The 15,507-nt window shown below is 40.5% G+C and overlaps 1 protein-coding gene across 8 annotated transcripts in view; it reads left to right on the top strand.

Annotated features, from left to right (window-relative positions):
• Positions 1–14,489, top strand: part of ELF1 (E74 like ETS transcription factor 1) — an 88,421-nt gene extending 73,932 nt beyond the window's left edge. For 6 of the 8 annotated variants that reach the window (XM_064714045.1, XM_064714007.1, XM_064714036.1 and 3 more), the window contains exons 7-9: positions 944–1,136; positions 2,216–2,683; positions 12,801–14,489. In XM_064714045.1, the coding sequence (XP_064570115.1) occupies positions 944–1,136; positions 2,216–2,683; positions 12,801–13,416 (1,277 nt within the window). In that variant the 3' untranslated portion in view covers positions 13,417–14,489. The remainder of the gene's footprint in view (positions 1–943; positions 1,137–2,215; positions 2,684–12,800) is intronic. The other 2 variants (XM_064714061.1, XM_064714053.1) reach the window with 1 other exon arrangement.
• Positions 14,490–15,507: the final 1,018 nt, after the last annotated feature.

Below are 15,507 nucleotides of genomic sequence, written 5' to 3'. Positions count from 1 at the left end.
GATACTTGTGGGAGGTGATACAAGAAGTTTTTTCTTGCTTTCTCAGACTAACAACTAAGAAGCTTATGTGCAGCTTCAGATTCCCAAAAGAACATCAAACACCAAAAGCCTTAAAAAAAAACCCAGAAAAAAAAGGTCTCATTAGTCGCGTGAGTTTAGACTTCTTAAATGTGGTTTCAGAGAAAAGATGCAAATTTTGTGCTAGTTTTAAGTATTCATCATCTGTGCTTTTAATACTCTTTCTTTATATGTGGCAAACACTGAACAGATGTGATAGATTTTCATATAAAAGTGTTTGTCCCCACTTGTTTGTAAAATGAAATTTGAATGTTGTCTACCAGCAAGCACAAGCACTTACTGGATGAAAAAAAAAATTACTTTTTTCTGTACTTTGTTATTGAAGGTTTGCCTGCCTCAGCATATATCACCGATTGCCCCGCGTAAATCTCATTGTTAAAGGCAAGGGTTTTGTTTAGCCTTTTAAAGGATTATAACTCTCACCTCAATTCAGCAAAGCATCTAAGCAACAGCTTAATTTCCAGCATTTTTAGGGGGTAGAACTGAACATGTTCTTTTTCAAGGCAAAGCAATGGTGACTGCTTCTGTAAGTGGATTAGCCAGGAGGGAAATGGGCACACGGGTGGCTCATGCTGTCTAGTATTGGTGGTCCCACATTGGCTGTAGGTTACAGAGTGGCTGGGGTATTTGCACACCTAGATGATGATAACTCACAAGATTATAATAACTTCCCTTCCCATGCCCTTCCATCACTATTTCCTAGTCTTGATGACATATTATAATGTGTTTTATAAAGATTTCAGCTTCTTAATTTTAAGACTATTTGCATCATTAATAAAATAAAATATGGCCAAATAACTTTTTTCTTTCTTTTTTTTCTTTGTTTTGTTTGTTTGTTTGTTTTTTGTTTCTGAAATTATTCTAGGAAATACAATTTATCTCTGGGAGTTTTTACTAGCTCTGCTTCAGGACAAAGCTACATGTCCTAAATATATCAAATGGACTCAAAGAGAGAAGGGCATTTTCAAACTGGTGGATTCCAAAGCTGTGTCCAGGTTGTGGGGAAAACACAAAAACAAACCTGACATGAATTATGAAACAATGGGTAGAGCTCTCAGGTATGTTCATTTTTAATAGTAGATTGTTTTTGTTGCTTTAATGTTTGTATGCATTAAATGCCTCATTTAATTTGAATAACACGAAAACCTAGTATTCTATTAGTTTGGGAAATGAAAATGTTATTTTAGCAAAATAAATTAGCTAACTAAAATTAACCCTCACTAACATCAATTCCAAATCAGTCACCTTCAGTTTCAGCATAGATGTTTTTCAGTACTGCTGCAAAACTGCATCTTCACAGTCAGACACAAATAAGTAAGAGACTGAAGATTTAAAGTGGAGCAAATCACATAAAATTTCAATCTGTTTTCAAAAAAAACTTGCCAACATTCATGTGTATTCGTTAAGTTATTTCTACTTGTTGCCTACAATTCCATCTTGAGTGGAAAATACAGTTTTAGAATTCAGTTCTGGTTTCACTTCTCTGAACTTGTGTGTACAGACAGTTCTAAAACATAGAATCATGTGGCACTGCCTGTCAGGCTGGGAGTTTTCTCATACATAAAAAACAGTGCAAAATAAATAGACAACCATGGAGCTTCAGTCTTATCAGCTGATTGATAATTGTCGAGCTGAGTTTTATGCATTTCTTTTCATTTTGCCTCACCTTGGCAAATAATTTCAAGTTATCCTACTAATTCTGTAAATATAACAGAAGTAGTGCTCTCCTGTCCTGTTCCCTTCACTTTGTTGTAGCTAAAATGTCTGCCTGTGCTCACTGATGAATAAACAGGAATTCAGATTATTGAAAGAACTGTAGGAGTCAGAAGGAAAATTGAAAGTTTCATGCAACTTTTTACAAAGTGCTAGTTGGTAGCAGATCTGCCAAGTCACGGAGTTCTTTTCTTTCTCCTCAGAGTTATCTAAGTTTGCAGTTAAAAGGTGGCATGAAATACCAGTAAAAAAAGTTGTTTGAGGGAAAAAGTACGCTATTAAATTGGCCACTTTTTATAATGAAGAAACTAGACACATAAAAGTTTTTTGGCTTGCTGGTGCTGTGCGTATTTTCTGGGAGTTTTGTTGCTTTGTTTTGTTTTTGTCAGAAAACCTGAGTAACTTGTGTGTGCACTTTAAACAGATACTATTACCAAAGGGGAATCCTTGCTAAAGTAGAAGGTCAGCGCCTTGTGTATCAATTTAAAGACATGCCAAAAGATCTCATCTATATTGATGATGAAGATGCCAGCCCTAGCACTGAATCATCAGATTCAACTCTGCTCTCACCTGCTGTGGCCAACAGAAACCAACCAAGCAGAACTAGAGCATCTGCAAACGCAGGAACAAAGGGAGGATCAGCCTCAGTGGTAAAAACAGGAAACTCAAAGCCTGCTAAGCTGAAGGAGCAAGTAGAAGTTGTACAGCAGCAGACACCTGGCTTGAGTTCAGAAGTTTTGAGGACAATGCAATCTCCACAGCCAGTACAACCTGCTCAGCTTTTTCGGACAGTTCATGTAATGCAGCCATTGCAGCCCCTCACAGAAGGACAAGCAGCTGTAACCAGTAATGTTCCAGATGAATCGCTAAATTCCTCAGTTCAGAATATAAGGTAAGAAAATGCACAGAAAATAAATATTTGAATGATAATATGTTCACTGGATGATGGCTAGATAGATTTGATTCTTTGTTTTGCTTCCAAGAAATGCTAGTCTTTCAGTCTGGTTGAAGTGAAATGGTGTCTTTGTGGCTCATCCTAGGAATTTAGAGTTACTACAGCATAATATGACAGGTACACACATAACTGTACTGCTTATGGTGGAGGGAAGCTCATCTTTTTCCATGGTGTTAGGCCTGGTGCATATAATTTAATAAGGAAAAAATGTACAACTTCTCTTTAAAATTGACATTGTCAGTTCTGTCCCACAGCAGAAGTTGTGTTTTCATGTCTGCTTTTGCACTGGTGTCCTTACTTTTGAATTATACATGCGTTTGCACAATACCTTCAAAATTATTTTCCTTCTTGCTTCTTAATTTTTCTTTGTAAGAATTTTTTGTCATTTTTTGCATCTTTTCTATTGTCCCCAGTTACAAGGAAAAGCTCCATATTACCTGCTCTTGCATTTTGCTGCTGTAACAAGAACAAGTTCTTCCAATTGTAGGAAACAATTAACAGACTAATCCTTTGGGAGTTGTGCATCTGCAGACATTTGGGAGCCAGTCATTCTTCCATGTTTCATCTGTGAGTCAGCTGGCTGACACTACACAGCACTTAGCATCATGACTCTTTTGCACTTACCCCTTGGTAGCAGGATTTACTTGTAAAAATGCACAAGGGCAACATAGTAAAGGGAAAGCAGTACAGACATATTTGAGGCTATTGACATTGTCAGTTCTGTCCCACAGCAGAAGTTGAACCATGTGAGTCAGCAGAACAATAATGCTAAACATGAATAGGGGGAAAGTTCAGCAACTTGCAGAGTTAAACAGCTGTAGGCTAGACCTACACTAAATTATGGATCACAAACAATATCAGTAGTATAGATGTTATAAGGAATGGTACCAACAAACAGAATTATCTGTAAGACTTAATGCAGGCAAGAAGTCCAGCCAAATGTTTGGAAAGCTATTCAGTGACATTATGACATCTAATTACTGCATTACAGTATTTCCCAGTCAGATCTTGGGTAATAAGCAAAGGGAAAAAATAGTAACGATGATACATGTGTGAAGCTCAGATGAAACAGAAGCCTTAAATCCTTAGAATTCTGTATTATCTTGGTTCACATCCATTGTTTTTAACCAGAACATTATTCCACGAAATCTCTAACTGTACTTAGCCAAGATGACAAAGTGAAGAAGTTCAAACAGAAGCATCAAACCTTTTCAGAATGGTAGAGAAGTACTGCTGATTAAGAACGTTTATACTAAAGGGTCTGAGCAGTTAGAGTGAAAATAAAAACTGCAATCCAGACGTTTTTGGTGTGCTTTTAACTAAGTTGGGACAAGCTGCAAAACAGGTGCTGATGAGTCCTGTGCAATAGACACTGCCCATTTCAGGCTCTCAAAATATAGTTTATGACAGATATATTTCTGCTCAGCTTTAAAGGCAAGATTCAAATAGTTGAGGTAGAATGACATACTGAACATTTTTCAGAGCATATGTTTTAGGCTTGTTTTATAATAAGCCTGAAACAACAGTTTGTTCAGACAGCTGTAAATCTTAGGCAGATGAATGTACACATTCTGAATCATTGTAGCAGGGTTTCTTGTAAGGGTTGAAATGAATGGTCTGCATGACTCGAAAATGTACAGCAGGTATGACTGCCATTGTAGATTAAGAACTGACAAACCTTCTGATGTATGCACACACTCTGTGGGGTTGTGGTTGGAGCCACTTTATAGTGTGGGAAGCATGAGGACAAATAATAGCAGCTTTTTGCTGTTCAGTGGCTGGTGCATGTAAATAGCCAAGATAATTTGGGCAAAACAGCAACCAGGATCTGGTAATGATCCTCCAAAGATTTTCTTTATGCACGCCAGTTAATGGTTGGGCTCTGTCTTGAAGCGAGAACATCTTGAACCCATATAATTTGTCATATGCAATTTAGTTTCTAAAGTTTTACTCATGTAAATGTTCACCCCTCTTCTTCATGGAAATAAATATTTTTCCCTCTGCAGCAATTTGCTTCTGTTCTGTTGTGAGAAGAAAAAACTAATACAGAAAATATTGACCATCTCTGAGGTCAAAACAACTGGTTTCTTGACACTTAACCATAGCCTGCAGAGAATGTTTGCATGTGCATCTTCTCTGCTAAGGTTTTTGGTAAAAGAATCATATTTAAAGATTGTTGTGAAGTGCTTGTGTCATCATCCTTGACTTGCACTAGGCAGCACTGCCTGGTACAGAGCACTCCCAGAGCATCACTGGGAGAATGTTGCAGCCCAAGGCCCAAGTTCCCCAAGGCCTCTTGGCAATTCTCAAAGGAATGGGCATGTTGATAAATCTGTGGCTAGCTCTTCACAAGACAGGCAGTGACTTCATTTATAGCTGCACAAAGCTGTTATCTTACTCTGAAGTGGAAAGGTCTTGGCTTTTGATGTGCTTTGTGGAGAAATTTTGATGCTCCTGTATGAAAGGGAGACAAGGAGAAGTGTTACTTACAAAGGATAAAAGTCTCTTCTTCAGCCCCAGTGCTTAAACAGAAAGGCTGTGATGTGCTAACTGAGGCTTGGGAAACAGGGCAGGAGCAGGGTCAGGTCAAGCAAACTGGGTTTTGCTGACTGAGGAAAACATCCAGTATCCCCAATGGGAATATTTGGAATTGTAAACACACTGCTGTACTGCAGGTCTAACTGTTCTGGCTCGATGTATGCAGGCACAGTAACTGCAGACTCCAGTCATGCAACTGAGTTTGGCACTACATGTTTCCAGTGAGAAGTCAAAACCAAAAATGCCTCTCTGGATGAGCATTTTATTGCTTACTTTTACAGATGAGCCAGCTTTTATGAGGAAGAAAAGGTTTCTTTGGATTTCGTGCTTGTAAAATTATTCTATTTAAACCAGGATAACAGACACAGGTTAACCAGAATACCTGGATTATTGGAGTTATTGTGTTTTGCCTTGAAATTAGGAGGCACTGGCCTGGGATTCAGCTCTGGGTACATTGGCTCATTCTGAGCATTAAAGGGCATCCTTTCTGTTGCTGCAGAAAGTGCACCTCTCCTGTTTGGCTAGTGACTTACCTTGCCTAGGGCATCCTACAGGCCTGAAAGGTGCCTGTGTTTGGACAAGTAAATTTCTCCTTTAAATGATGAGGACTACAAATAAAGAGAGATGCATTTTCATTTACCTTTAATCTAGAGTACTAGCGATTTGAGATGGAGTGAAAAGAGATTCTCATATTACTTACAGTTCAGAGAATATCATATAGGGAGTAATTTTAACTTCTGTGTCTGTCTCTGCTATTGGCTGTATGGGACATGGCTGAACTTTCTAGCTAGCAGCTCTATATGCCAGGAAACTTGCAATTAGCTGACTTCTGACAAACCCTGTGCAATGTTTTAGCACACTGCAGGTTTTAATCTATTTCTGTCAAAATTCAGCTCGCTGTTTGCTTTCTGTACTTGCAAGTTGTCATTGTAGTAGCTTGGACAGAGCATGTTAGAACACCAGAATCCTGACTCAGTTCTGTAGCTGGGGCTAATACAGGCCGCAGAGAACCAATGGGATATGCTCTCTGTTCACTTCTGAACAGGAGAACCTCGACATGATGAATCAGCCACCGTTTTCATCTTGATTTTTTTGCCAACTTCAAGGTAGAAATTACTTCTGAAGGTGACACAAGCATGGATTGCAGTGGCAGGATCCTGATTCAGGAGGAGGAGGAAGTAGCTGAATGTGAATCATGTTTTTTCAGGGTGTGAACATTCTGAGTAAGAACAGTGATGAAGCCGAGAATTCACCAGCACTGTGTACTGGTCCCAGTAAGCAGAGTCAATTGCCTTTGAAAGCCATGTGTACCCAAGCAAACACGTGCTTTCTGCTGTTGTCCCATAATGTGTTCCTGTGACCAGGCTGTGATGCTTTGGTGATCTGACTACAGCAATGCTGATGCTGAAAAAAAAAAAAAAAAGAATTGTCTAGCAGGAGTTTATCAACTCTGAAAATGTGATTACAGCTGCTGTATCAAATGAAGTGTCTTCATCTCATACCTTATGTAGACATTGTCTTGTGTAAGTTGCACAGTGAATGTCAGCATTATTTTCTGTAATCATCCATCATGCCCTACCTCTATTGGCTTTGCTCAAGCTCACATAACCCTACAGACAAAGGGAAGCAGTCTGGCACTGTTCTTCTGAGACTTTGCATTGGCCATCTGCTTTCAGTCCCTTTTTCTTGAATAAGTACAAGAGTCCCATCTGCATGATGTCAGCTAGTGTTGTAGCCCATCACTCCTGTGCCATTTCTACAGGTCTCCTGAATAAAAACCATCACCAGTGTAGGTCTTGGTAAAGGGCTCCCAAAGTCTCTCTGGGACTTGATGGGGAGCATAGGCAAAAGAAGATGATGCCAGCTGTAGACTTGCAAATAATCAGAAACAGTTGCTGAAGCCCTTCCTTTGGTTGGCCACCGTCAGTGCACGTGCTTCTCTTCTGTTTGTAGTTAGGCAGCATCTTCCGTCATTGCTCCAAAGGCAAGCCTGCTGTTCTAAAAGCTCTCCAGCACACTGACTAGTAGGTATTGTGGGATCTGGCACGCTGCTGCCATAGCCTTCCCCAAAGGAAGGGAAACGGGACTGTCACAAAGACCTCATCTCTAATCTCTTAAGTGAAGGCTTGACTACAATCCAGGTTTCAGGTTGGTGAGAAAAATGTCCTTCCTAAGGGAGGTGCTGGTCAGAAATAGACTGTGGTCTCAATGGGCTTCTACTAGAAAAAGTGATTTCACTTACAACAGGGTGTGTTTGTCAGAGCACATTTCCAATATGGAACAACTTCTATTACAGCAAAGACTTTGCTTATAACCAAACATTTTGATTTTCCTGCAGCTGAAAACAACCCTTTCTTAAGCCCACTTCTGATTTAATTTCTGAGATATGCAAGAAGGTGGCTGCTTATTGACAGAAAGGACTATAGTGTCATCTAATTAGATTAATTTTGTTTCTGCACAATAACAAGATATCCTTAGGAGCTCTCTTTCCATGTCTTTGGCACTGCTGAAAGAAGTGGAGGTTCCACAGCTCTGTTAGCAGCAAAGTTCCTGAGTTTTAATTCAGGTGACTGTGCAGTTTTGAAAAATTCTGGAAAGAAGACTGTTAGACTTTGTGGTTCAGTAAAAAGGACACACTGAGAGTTGAGTCCTCTGCTTCTGTCCTCTCTTACCTCTCTCTATGTATGTCTTAATATTGCTTTGTTTCATTTTATTACCATGCTGTGAAATACTTGGTTTACCTTGGCTTGCTGCTTCAATATTTTTGGTATCTTCTCTATCTCATAAATTTCACATAAATTACCATAAATAAACTTGTTTTTCTTGCCTGTCACTATTTATCTCTTGATGAGCTAATAAGATATTGCACAATTCTAGGCCATTAACACTAAAATATGGCCCAAGAAATAGATGGTCATTTTCTGCAAAGCTAAAATGACTTCAGAATTTTTATCATTCTTTTCTCAGTTGTAATCAGATTGTTTTATGGCAGAATTTCCTTTCCATTGCTGTTGCTCAATGTTCTTGTTCTTTTTGAAACCTCAGCAACAACTTTTAAAATAATCACCCAAAAGATTTGGACCTTAGAGAAGAAAGGCTGTTAGCAAAATGCCAGTGAAATTCAGAAACATAGCAAAATATAGGCTTAAAAGCACCTAAAACAGTGTAGCCCAATGTTAATAAATCACCTTAATTATTGTGTACTTTTTTTTTTGTAAAACAGACAAAGCAATTAACCAATCTGTATCTTTTTTCAATTGTATTCAAGGCAAATAGTTCAGGAAGATAGATTTAATTTAGTAATCAGGTTTAACAACTAAGGCAAATGTCTTGCTTGGCTGTCATTAACATAAATAAATATTCATGGTGTGCTTGTACAGCTACTTGCTGCATGCAGGTAGCAAGCACACCCTGTGTGTGTATGCATATACGTGTATGTAGTTGTATCATCTATTTGTATCTTGGCTGATGGAGAAGACATTGCATCTGGAGTAAACCTAAGGCACGGGACTGCAGATTAATATGCAGATACTAATTAGAGTGTTCTGAGACAAGTGGTCTGGTTTTGTCTCTCAGAGCTGTTGCTCCTAGTGCTTCACAGATACCTGCATTGATTAGATGCAGTTCACACATATCGAGCTTATCCTTCAAAGCCACTTGGCAGCTAGCAGCTTTTATTTTTACAAAACAACTACAGAACAAGGAAGTAGCTTCAAGATAGTACTTGGAGGGCCTACTGGCACAGGCTAGCAGCTTTAGCCTCTGCTTTCAAAATTGCAGCTATTGTGTTGTTCTTAATCCTTCAAACTCGGGTAAGTTTCTTCATGGATTAAAGAACTGCCTTGGTATCTATTCTGATTCTTTTGATGCTTTTCTAATGGCAAGTGTCAGTTATGTCTCCTTCATAGCTGTTCCACTTGCATTTCTGGTCTCTGTAGACTTTCCTGGGTTGAGCTGTACCTGTCTGACATTTTGATTTTATTACAAGTTTATTTAATTGTAGATAGTTTGCTTTTTTTTAGTTTTTTAAAGAACCTAGTGCATGCCCTCTTCCTGTTGCTGTTTCTGACATAGACATTAATGACTTTTCTGTCAAGGTCTGTCATGGTTTGACCAGGAAGGAGTGGGAATTCTGGGAAGCTGTGGTCAAACCAATGAAGGTTTTGGGTTTCATACTGACACCTGGTGTAGCCAGTGGGGTTTGGACACACCTCCGAGAATACACAGGGGTTAAAAGCAGGGCACTGCCCTGGCACTTCCTCTTTTGGACATCGTCGGGCGAAGAGGTCAGATCTCTCCCCCGTCCGGCCCGCTGCTGCTGGGCGGGGGAGGGGCCAGCCATGCGGTAGGCCTGGGGCCTGGACAGAAATGGGGTTGAGGGGGCTTCGGGGGGGCTTCGAGGATGGAAGGGTGGAAGGTCCCAGAGAGTCAGCCCTCGGGCAGCCAGCCCCCCCTCCCCCCCCCCAGGAGAGCAGCCAGCCAGGAGGAGAAGGAGGAAGACTGCCCGGCCGGAGCGGCAGCGTGTGGGCAGCGTGCGTGGGAGTCGCTCCGGGACCGACAGCAGAGACTGAAAACTTTTAACCCTTTCTTGCATGATTGGGGCCTTACAAAAATGCTAATCCTCCTCGAAGCTGAATAAGAAGGGAGATGAGAGATGAGATGACTTGGCCCGGAGATTGTGGAGATGATTGGATGGGGAGAGATGATTTGGAGTGGCCTTTTGGCTGGACTTTTTCTTGTAGCCATGGACTCAGTTGTTCCTGTGACACAGACTGCATTTAGGGGGAGGCAGTGCCTCAAAACCAGGAGGGTTCATTTGTGAGGACCCCCCGGCCCCAGGGGTTGGAAAAATATGGGGGGGACAGTTGTCCCAAAAGCAGAGACTGTGCCTTTTTGGAGTGAGACAAGGCATCCTTGAAAGACCACCCTAAAAGCAGCTCTGATCCATGTCTCGGTGGTGAGAGCACTGGGCATGGAAGGAACATGTCACAAGCGGCAAAAGGACTTTTTTTTCCCCCGGGCGGTGCCGAAGTGACAAGGAAGCATCCGGGATTTCAGTGTGTTTCCAGGAGAAGCCTATGGAACAAGAAGGACTCCTTTCCTCTTCATGAACTGCAGTTTGAGTATACTAACGTGTGGGGCCAAGGCTGGGCAGTTGTTTTGAGAGAATGTATTGGATTGGGAAAGTCAGGTGGTGGGGAGGAGGAAAATGGTTTTTTTGTAAGGTTTTCAATTCTTTTTCTTCTTTTTTCCTTATAGTCTCTCCCTATTTCCCTGTAGTTTAAGTAATAAAGTGGTCTTTATGTTTAAGTTAGAGCCTGTTTTGCTTATTCCTGGTCACATCTCACAGCAGACACCAGGGTGAGGCATTTTCATGGGGGGCACTGGCTCTGTGCCAGGCTCAAACCGTGACAGGGGATTGCTGGGGGAAAAAATAGTTAGCACTGATAACCCTTAGGAGACTTGGTATGAGCCTTGGTAATGTCATTCTGAGCCTTGCACTTAGGCTTGGTTGTTGGTATTTGCTGTGCCAGCACCAAGTTCTCCAGAAGTTTGAAAGAAAGAAGCAATCACTCTAGCTGGTGCTTCACCTTCAACCAGCCCCATTTCCATTAACTTCTTCCTTGGGATTTCTTCTGTTGTGTGAAAAAGGAGCTCAATATTGACTCTGGCGTCAGTCACATCAAATTTTGTGTTATTGTTACAATGGCTGCTGTGATGAGGCCTGTATCCAAGAATTTGGATTGGTTTGCTGTAGCAGCATTGCTGGGTACTGCAACTGTCTTTCTTGGGAGGAAGAGAAAGTTACAGATGGAAATTTTGTTTCTTGTATTACCAAGCTGTATGTGATCTGGGGAAAAGATGCCTGCAGGAAGGACTGGCAGCTGGAAGATGCTCAGGGAAGCACCCTCGTGCTCTGAGCCTGATACCAGCAGGGTTACTGGGCCTGCCCTTGCTGGAGCAGTCTTTGGAGCTCAGCTAGAGGCCTTTCCTAGAGGACTGTGCTGAGTGGGACACGAGAAACCTTCTGCATATATTCCTGCACTTGTCTCTGCTGCTGCACTAAGAAAGGGGGAATGCAGCTCCCTGTGCAGTTGGACTATGACCAGCAGCAGCATCTGCCTCCACATTGTCCCATAGCTTCAGCACCACCTAAGTCCTGCTTTGGTAAGCTTTTTGTTGCAACTGTGGTAGCCAGAGTATGGTCTTCAATGGAAGTTTTGAATATGTTGAATTAGATTGGATTGGTCAGTGCCTAAATGTTGAAATGTGGACTTATACAGAGCTGTGAAAAATAAATTCTGTATGGGTAGAAGGAGTGTAGAACGGAGGACATTTTATGGCTGATGTATGGCAGGCAACCCTTACAGGATATCTGAGGTGCAGTCTTCAGAAAGAAGAGCAGGCAATATTGTGCTTGGGCATGAAAGTATGAACATTGATAGTAAATTGCTTTCCATCTAAAGTGATTGCAGCAGGGGTAGAAATAAGCTAGGAGGTGGAGATAGTTATTTTTTTTTTTATTTTTGAGAAAACACCAGGGAGAGCTTAAGACTGAAAAGGGGGAGGAGGGCAGGTAGGACTAAACATTGAAGAGAAGCAGGAAGATTGGAGACAACTCTGCATGACAAACAGAAGGAAAGAAAGATTGCCAGAGACAGCATGGCATGGTGGCATGGAACAAGCTGTGTCAGAGTCTCAGAGCAGTTACCCTTCCCTTCCTCTCTCCCTCCCCTGATAACCATTTATGTTTTCTGGGGGTTTTGTTTTGTTTTATTTTGTGTGACTGGAGTGTATTGCCACATTTCAGTAACCACTGTGCACTGCAGTAGCTGTGTACTCCAGCAATACAGCTCTTAATCCTCTAATGTTGTTCCCAGAGCTCTACATCTATTGACAGTCACATGGTACCCAAGTCTGTTAGCCTGCAATCACTCCTAACTTAAAATGATGTTTTGGAAGCAGATTGGGATCAGCTGTTTTACCAGAAGTTGTGTGTGAGCCTGGCAGACAGAGAACTCTGTGTCCTGGAAGTGTGGCAAGGCTGTTCCCAGACACTGCTACCATGTGGATACTTTTGAATACAGTTAAATGTATATGTGGATGTCAGGACAATCAAGGCCTGAGTTAGGCTTGTGATTTATTACTTACTTGGCGTAATTTTTGAAACTGATGGCAGATCTCTAGTGGGTTGTGCTTTTGATGTTGAGGTAGAGGTCTTGGATGTGATTCTTGTGATTCTAGGTTTCCTGATGAACCACTGAATGTTTTAAAGGCAGGCTGTTCAGCTTGGCGATGGCAGTAGTGTTTATATGGGGCACCTTTACTTTGGGAATCATCTTGCTGAATCCAGGGATCAGGTCCAGTTCTGGTTTTATTAGGAGAGATTTTACTACCTCTTTTGGGTAGATAAAATGTTTATGATGCCAAATGTTTTTTCTGTGGTAAATCTATAATTATTTTTTCAAAATCCAGCCTGGAAGTGTTCTGACACAATAATCTTCTCTAATCTTAGCAGGACTTTGCAGACTCCAACCCAGGTTCCAGTGGTTGTTTCGCCTGGAAATCAGCAGCTGCATACTGTAACACTCCAGACAGTGCCTCTTACTACAGTGATAGCCAGCACAGATCCAGCCTCAGTAACAACAGCACAGAAATTCATTTTACAAGCCATTCCTACTTCCCAGCCCATGACGGTTCTTAAAGAAAACATCATGCTACAGTCTCAGAAGCCAGTCTCACCTCCTTCCTCGATTGTGCTGAGCCCAGCACAAGTTCAGCAGGTGCTCACCAGCAGCGTGCAGACAATTTGCAATGGAACAGTCAACATGGCTTCATCTCCATCCTTCAGCTCCAGCACCCCCGTGGTGACGTTCTCGCCCAGCACCTCACAGGTGGTGTCCCAGCCCTCGGGCACGGTGATCACGTCGGTCATTAAAGCACCGGACACGAAGCAGGTCGGCCTACAAGAAGAGGAGAAGGAGGAGAGTGACAAAGTAGAAGATACTGAGCAGTCGGAGCAGAGATTCCAGCAGCAACCATTTGTCATGGTAGTGTCCAGTTCAGAGAATTTCCCATCTAACGTGCAAGTGAAGCAAGAAAATGAGCCATTGGAACCCAATTTGTATTGATAATTAAGTAATTAAAAAAAAAAAAGACCCTGTGGATGATTATTTTCATAAATGTGATGGGACCTTTTCAGTTATGTATATATTATTTGATTCTGAAGCATGATGTTGCAAAGCTACTAAATTTCTGCAGTTAATTTTTAGAATTCATGCTTTAGGATGGATTTTGATTTTCTGTTAACTGCTAAATGTTATCATATAAATAAAATTATATATTACTCATTTTTCAAAGTACAAGCATGAAGGAACATGCTTTTTATGCTATGAAGACTTTCTCCTGAGGTTGTTGGCCAAAGATCCAAACTTCCCTTATTTTGTTGTCAGTCTGTTGCCGATTTACATTGCAGTAATGTTATTGTAACCTTTTCTGTTTAATCTGTATGTGTATCACCTTTGGAAGCAGCAGTTAGTTCTAGTAAGACAGTTTCATTCCATGTGTTTGAATTTTTATGATCGAGTATCTGTTTCATATCAGTGAATGACATCAGTTTTAGACTTTGATAACCAGGTATCCTCTTGTATTTTTTGCAGCACAAGCTCTTGTGTGTGCAAAACTGAATATACACTCCTATTGAGAGTACTCAAAACATATATTCCAGAAATGACAATGCCATGTCTATATTTTATATGAAAACATCAGATATATTTAATTACAGAAGCTAACAGCATCACTACAGGTGCAAATGTTTCATGCCATTTTGCAACTATGAAGCTTAACAATCTTGCTTTCTACTTCAGATTATTTTGTAAGGGGGGAGGGAAATTAAATATATACAATTTATGCAGGTTTTTGGAGATTAATACTGGTAAGAGTTCTTGGTTTTTGATTGTAAATACTGTATATTCAATGTTGCAGGGAAGTTTTTTCAGCTAAATTTTTTCCATACAAATTTTTGATAGATGCAAATAAGATCAATAAGATCGTTATGTTTAGAGGTCTAATGTTATATGTATTCATATTACTGAGTGACTTTGTATTTAAAGACAAATTTTTAAATGATGGAGCCCATTGAACCTTGGGTCCTTCTTTTGTATTTTAATTGGTTTATTATGAAAATAAATCAAATGGAAAACCACTTTTCTGTATTTACTCTGGAATGTTTTTAATTATTATAATGTTTTGACAGTCATCATAAATAAGTAAAATACAGTGAAAAACAGGGACAGGGTGATTAGTCAGTGTGGGTCTGTGGTGGAACACATGCAATTCACTTCTGAACAGACTTGAATATCCTTTGAAACAGCAGTAATGTATATTTTTGTAACTGAACTGAAGATTGAGATAAATCCAGGAACTGAACTTAAACTTCTTCTTTTCCATCATTTCCCAGTATGTTACAAACAACACAAAATTCTGAGTGTAATTCAGAACGATTGTTGTAGTTTGTATGATACAACTGACAGCCCAAGCTATTAGGGCTTCAAAAACTTGCATGTTGCAGTGTTTAAGCAGAGGGTAAGTTAATAATAAATATTTTGCCTGGTATTATGATTGTCAGTATAAAATGAAAGGGAATATGACTTTTTATGATTGAATTAATGTTGGAGTTTTATTGATTGGTTGGTAAGATTAAATATAACTTTAAGCACTAATACTAGAAAAACTAATAGGAGCAGCAGAGTGGCAGAGAGAGTATGGTCATGCTGCTTGACAGAAGAAACTCTACAAACTATTGAACATGGAGTTCTCTGCCACAGCTGCCGTGCTAGTTCAATGTTCTTCCCTCTGACTCTTGGCAGTCAGGGTTCCACCTGCAAACCCAGCACCTCACCCATTTACAGGAAGGCTGGTCATACCCACACCAGTGGCTGTTTGTCTGGCAGCGCTCCCTGCAGCTGGGGAGTGCTGGCAATATTTTCAGGAATGTGGATAAGCTTTGTGGGAGCATATCTGGTAACAGTCCTCACCCCGAGGGCTGTATTAGATTGACGGAAGCACTGGAGATGGAAGCTATTTTTTTAATCAAACTATGAAATAGGGATGTTTTCCTATACTACAAGTATTTCATAATTCTAGAAAATCTGAAGTGATAATGCTTGACTGACATTAGTTTTTAGATGCAGGGAAATTGCTTTGGTGTTTACTGGAAATGG

This window comes from Zonotrichia leucophrys, chromosome 1, assembly GCF_028769735.1.
Source record: "Zonotrichia leucophrys gambelii isolate GWCS_2022_RI chromosome 1, RI_Zleu_2.0, whole genome shotgun sequence".
NCBI lineage: Eukaryota > Metazoa > Chordata > Aves > Passeriformes > Passerellidae > Zonotrichia > Zonotrichia leucophrys.
Note: the sequence above shows the minus strand (reverse complement) of the source record. Positions and strands in the feature narration are given on the sequence as shown.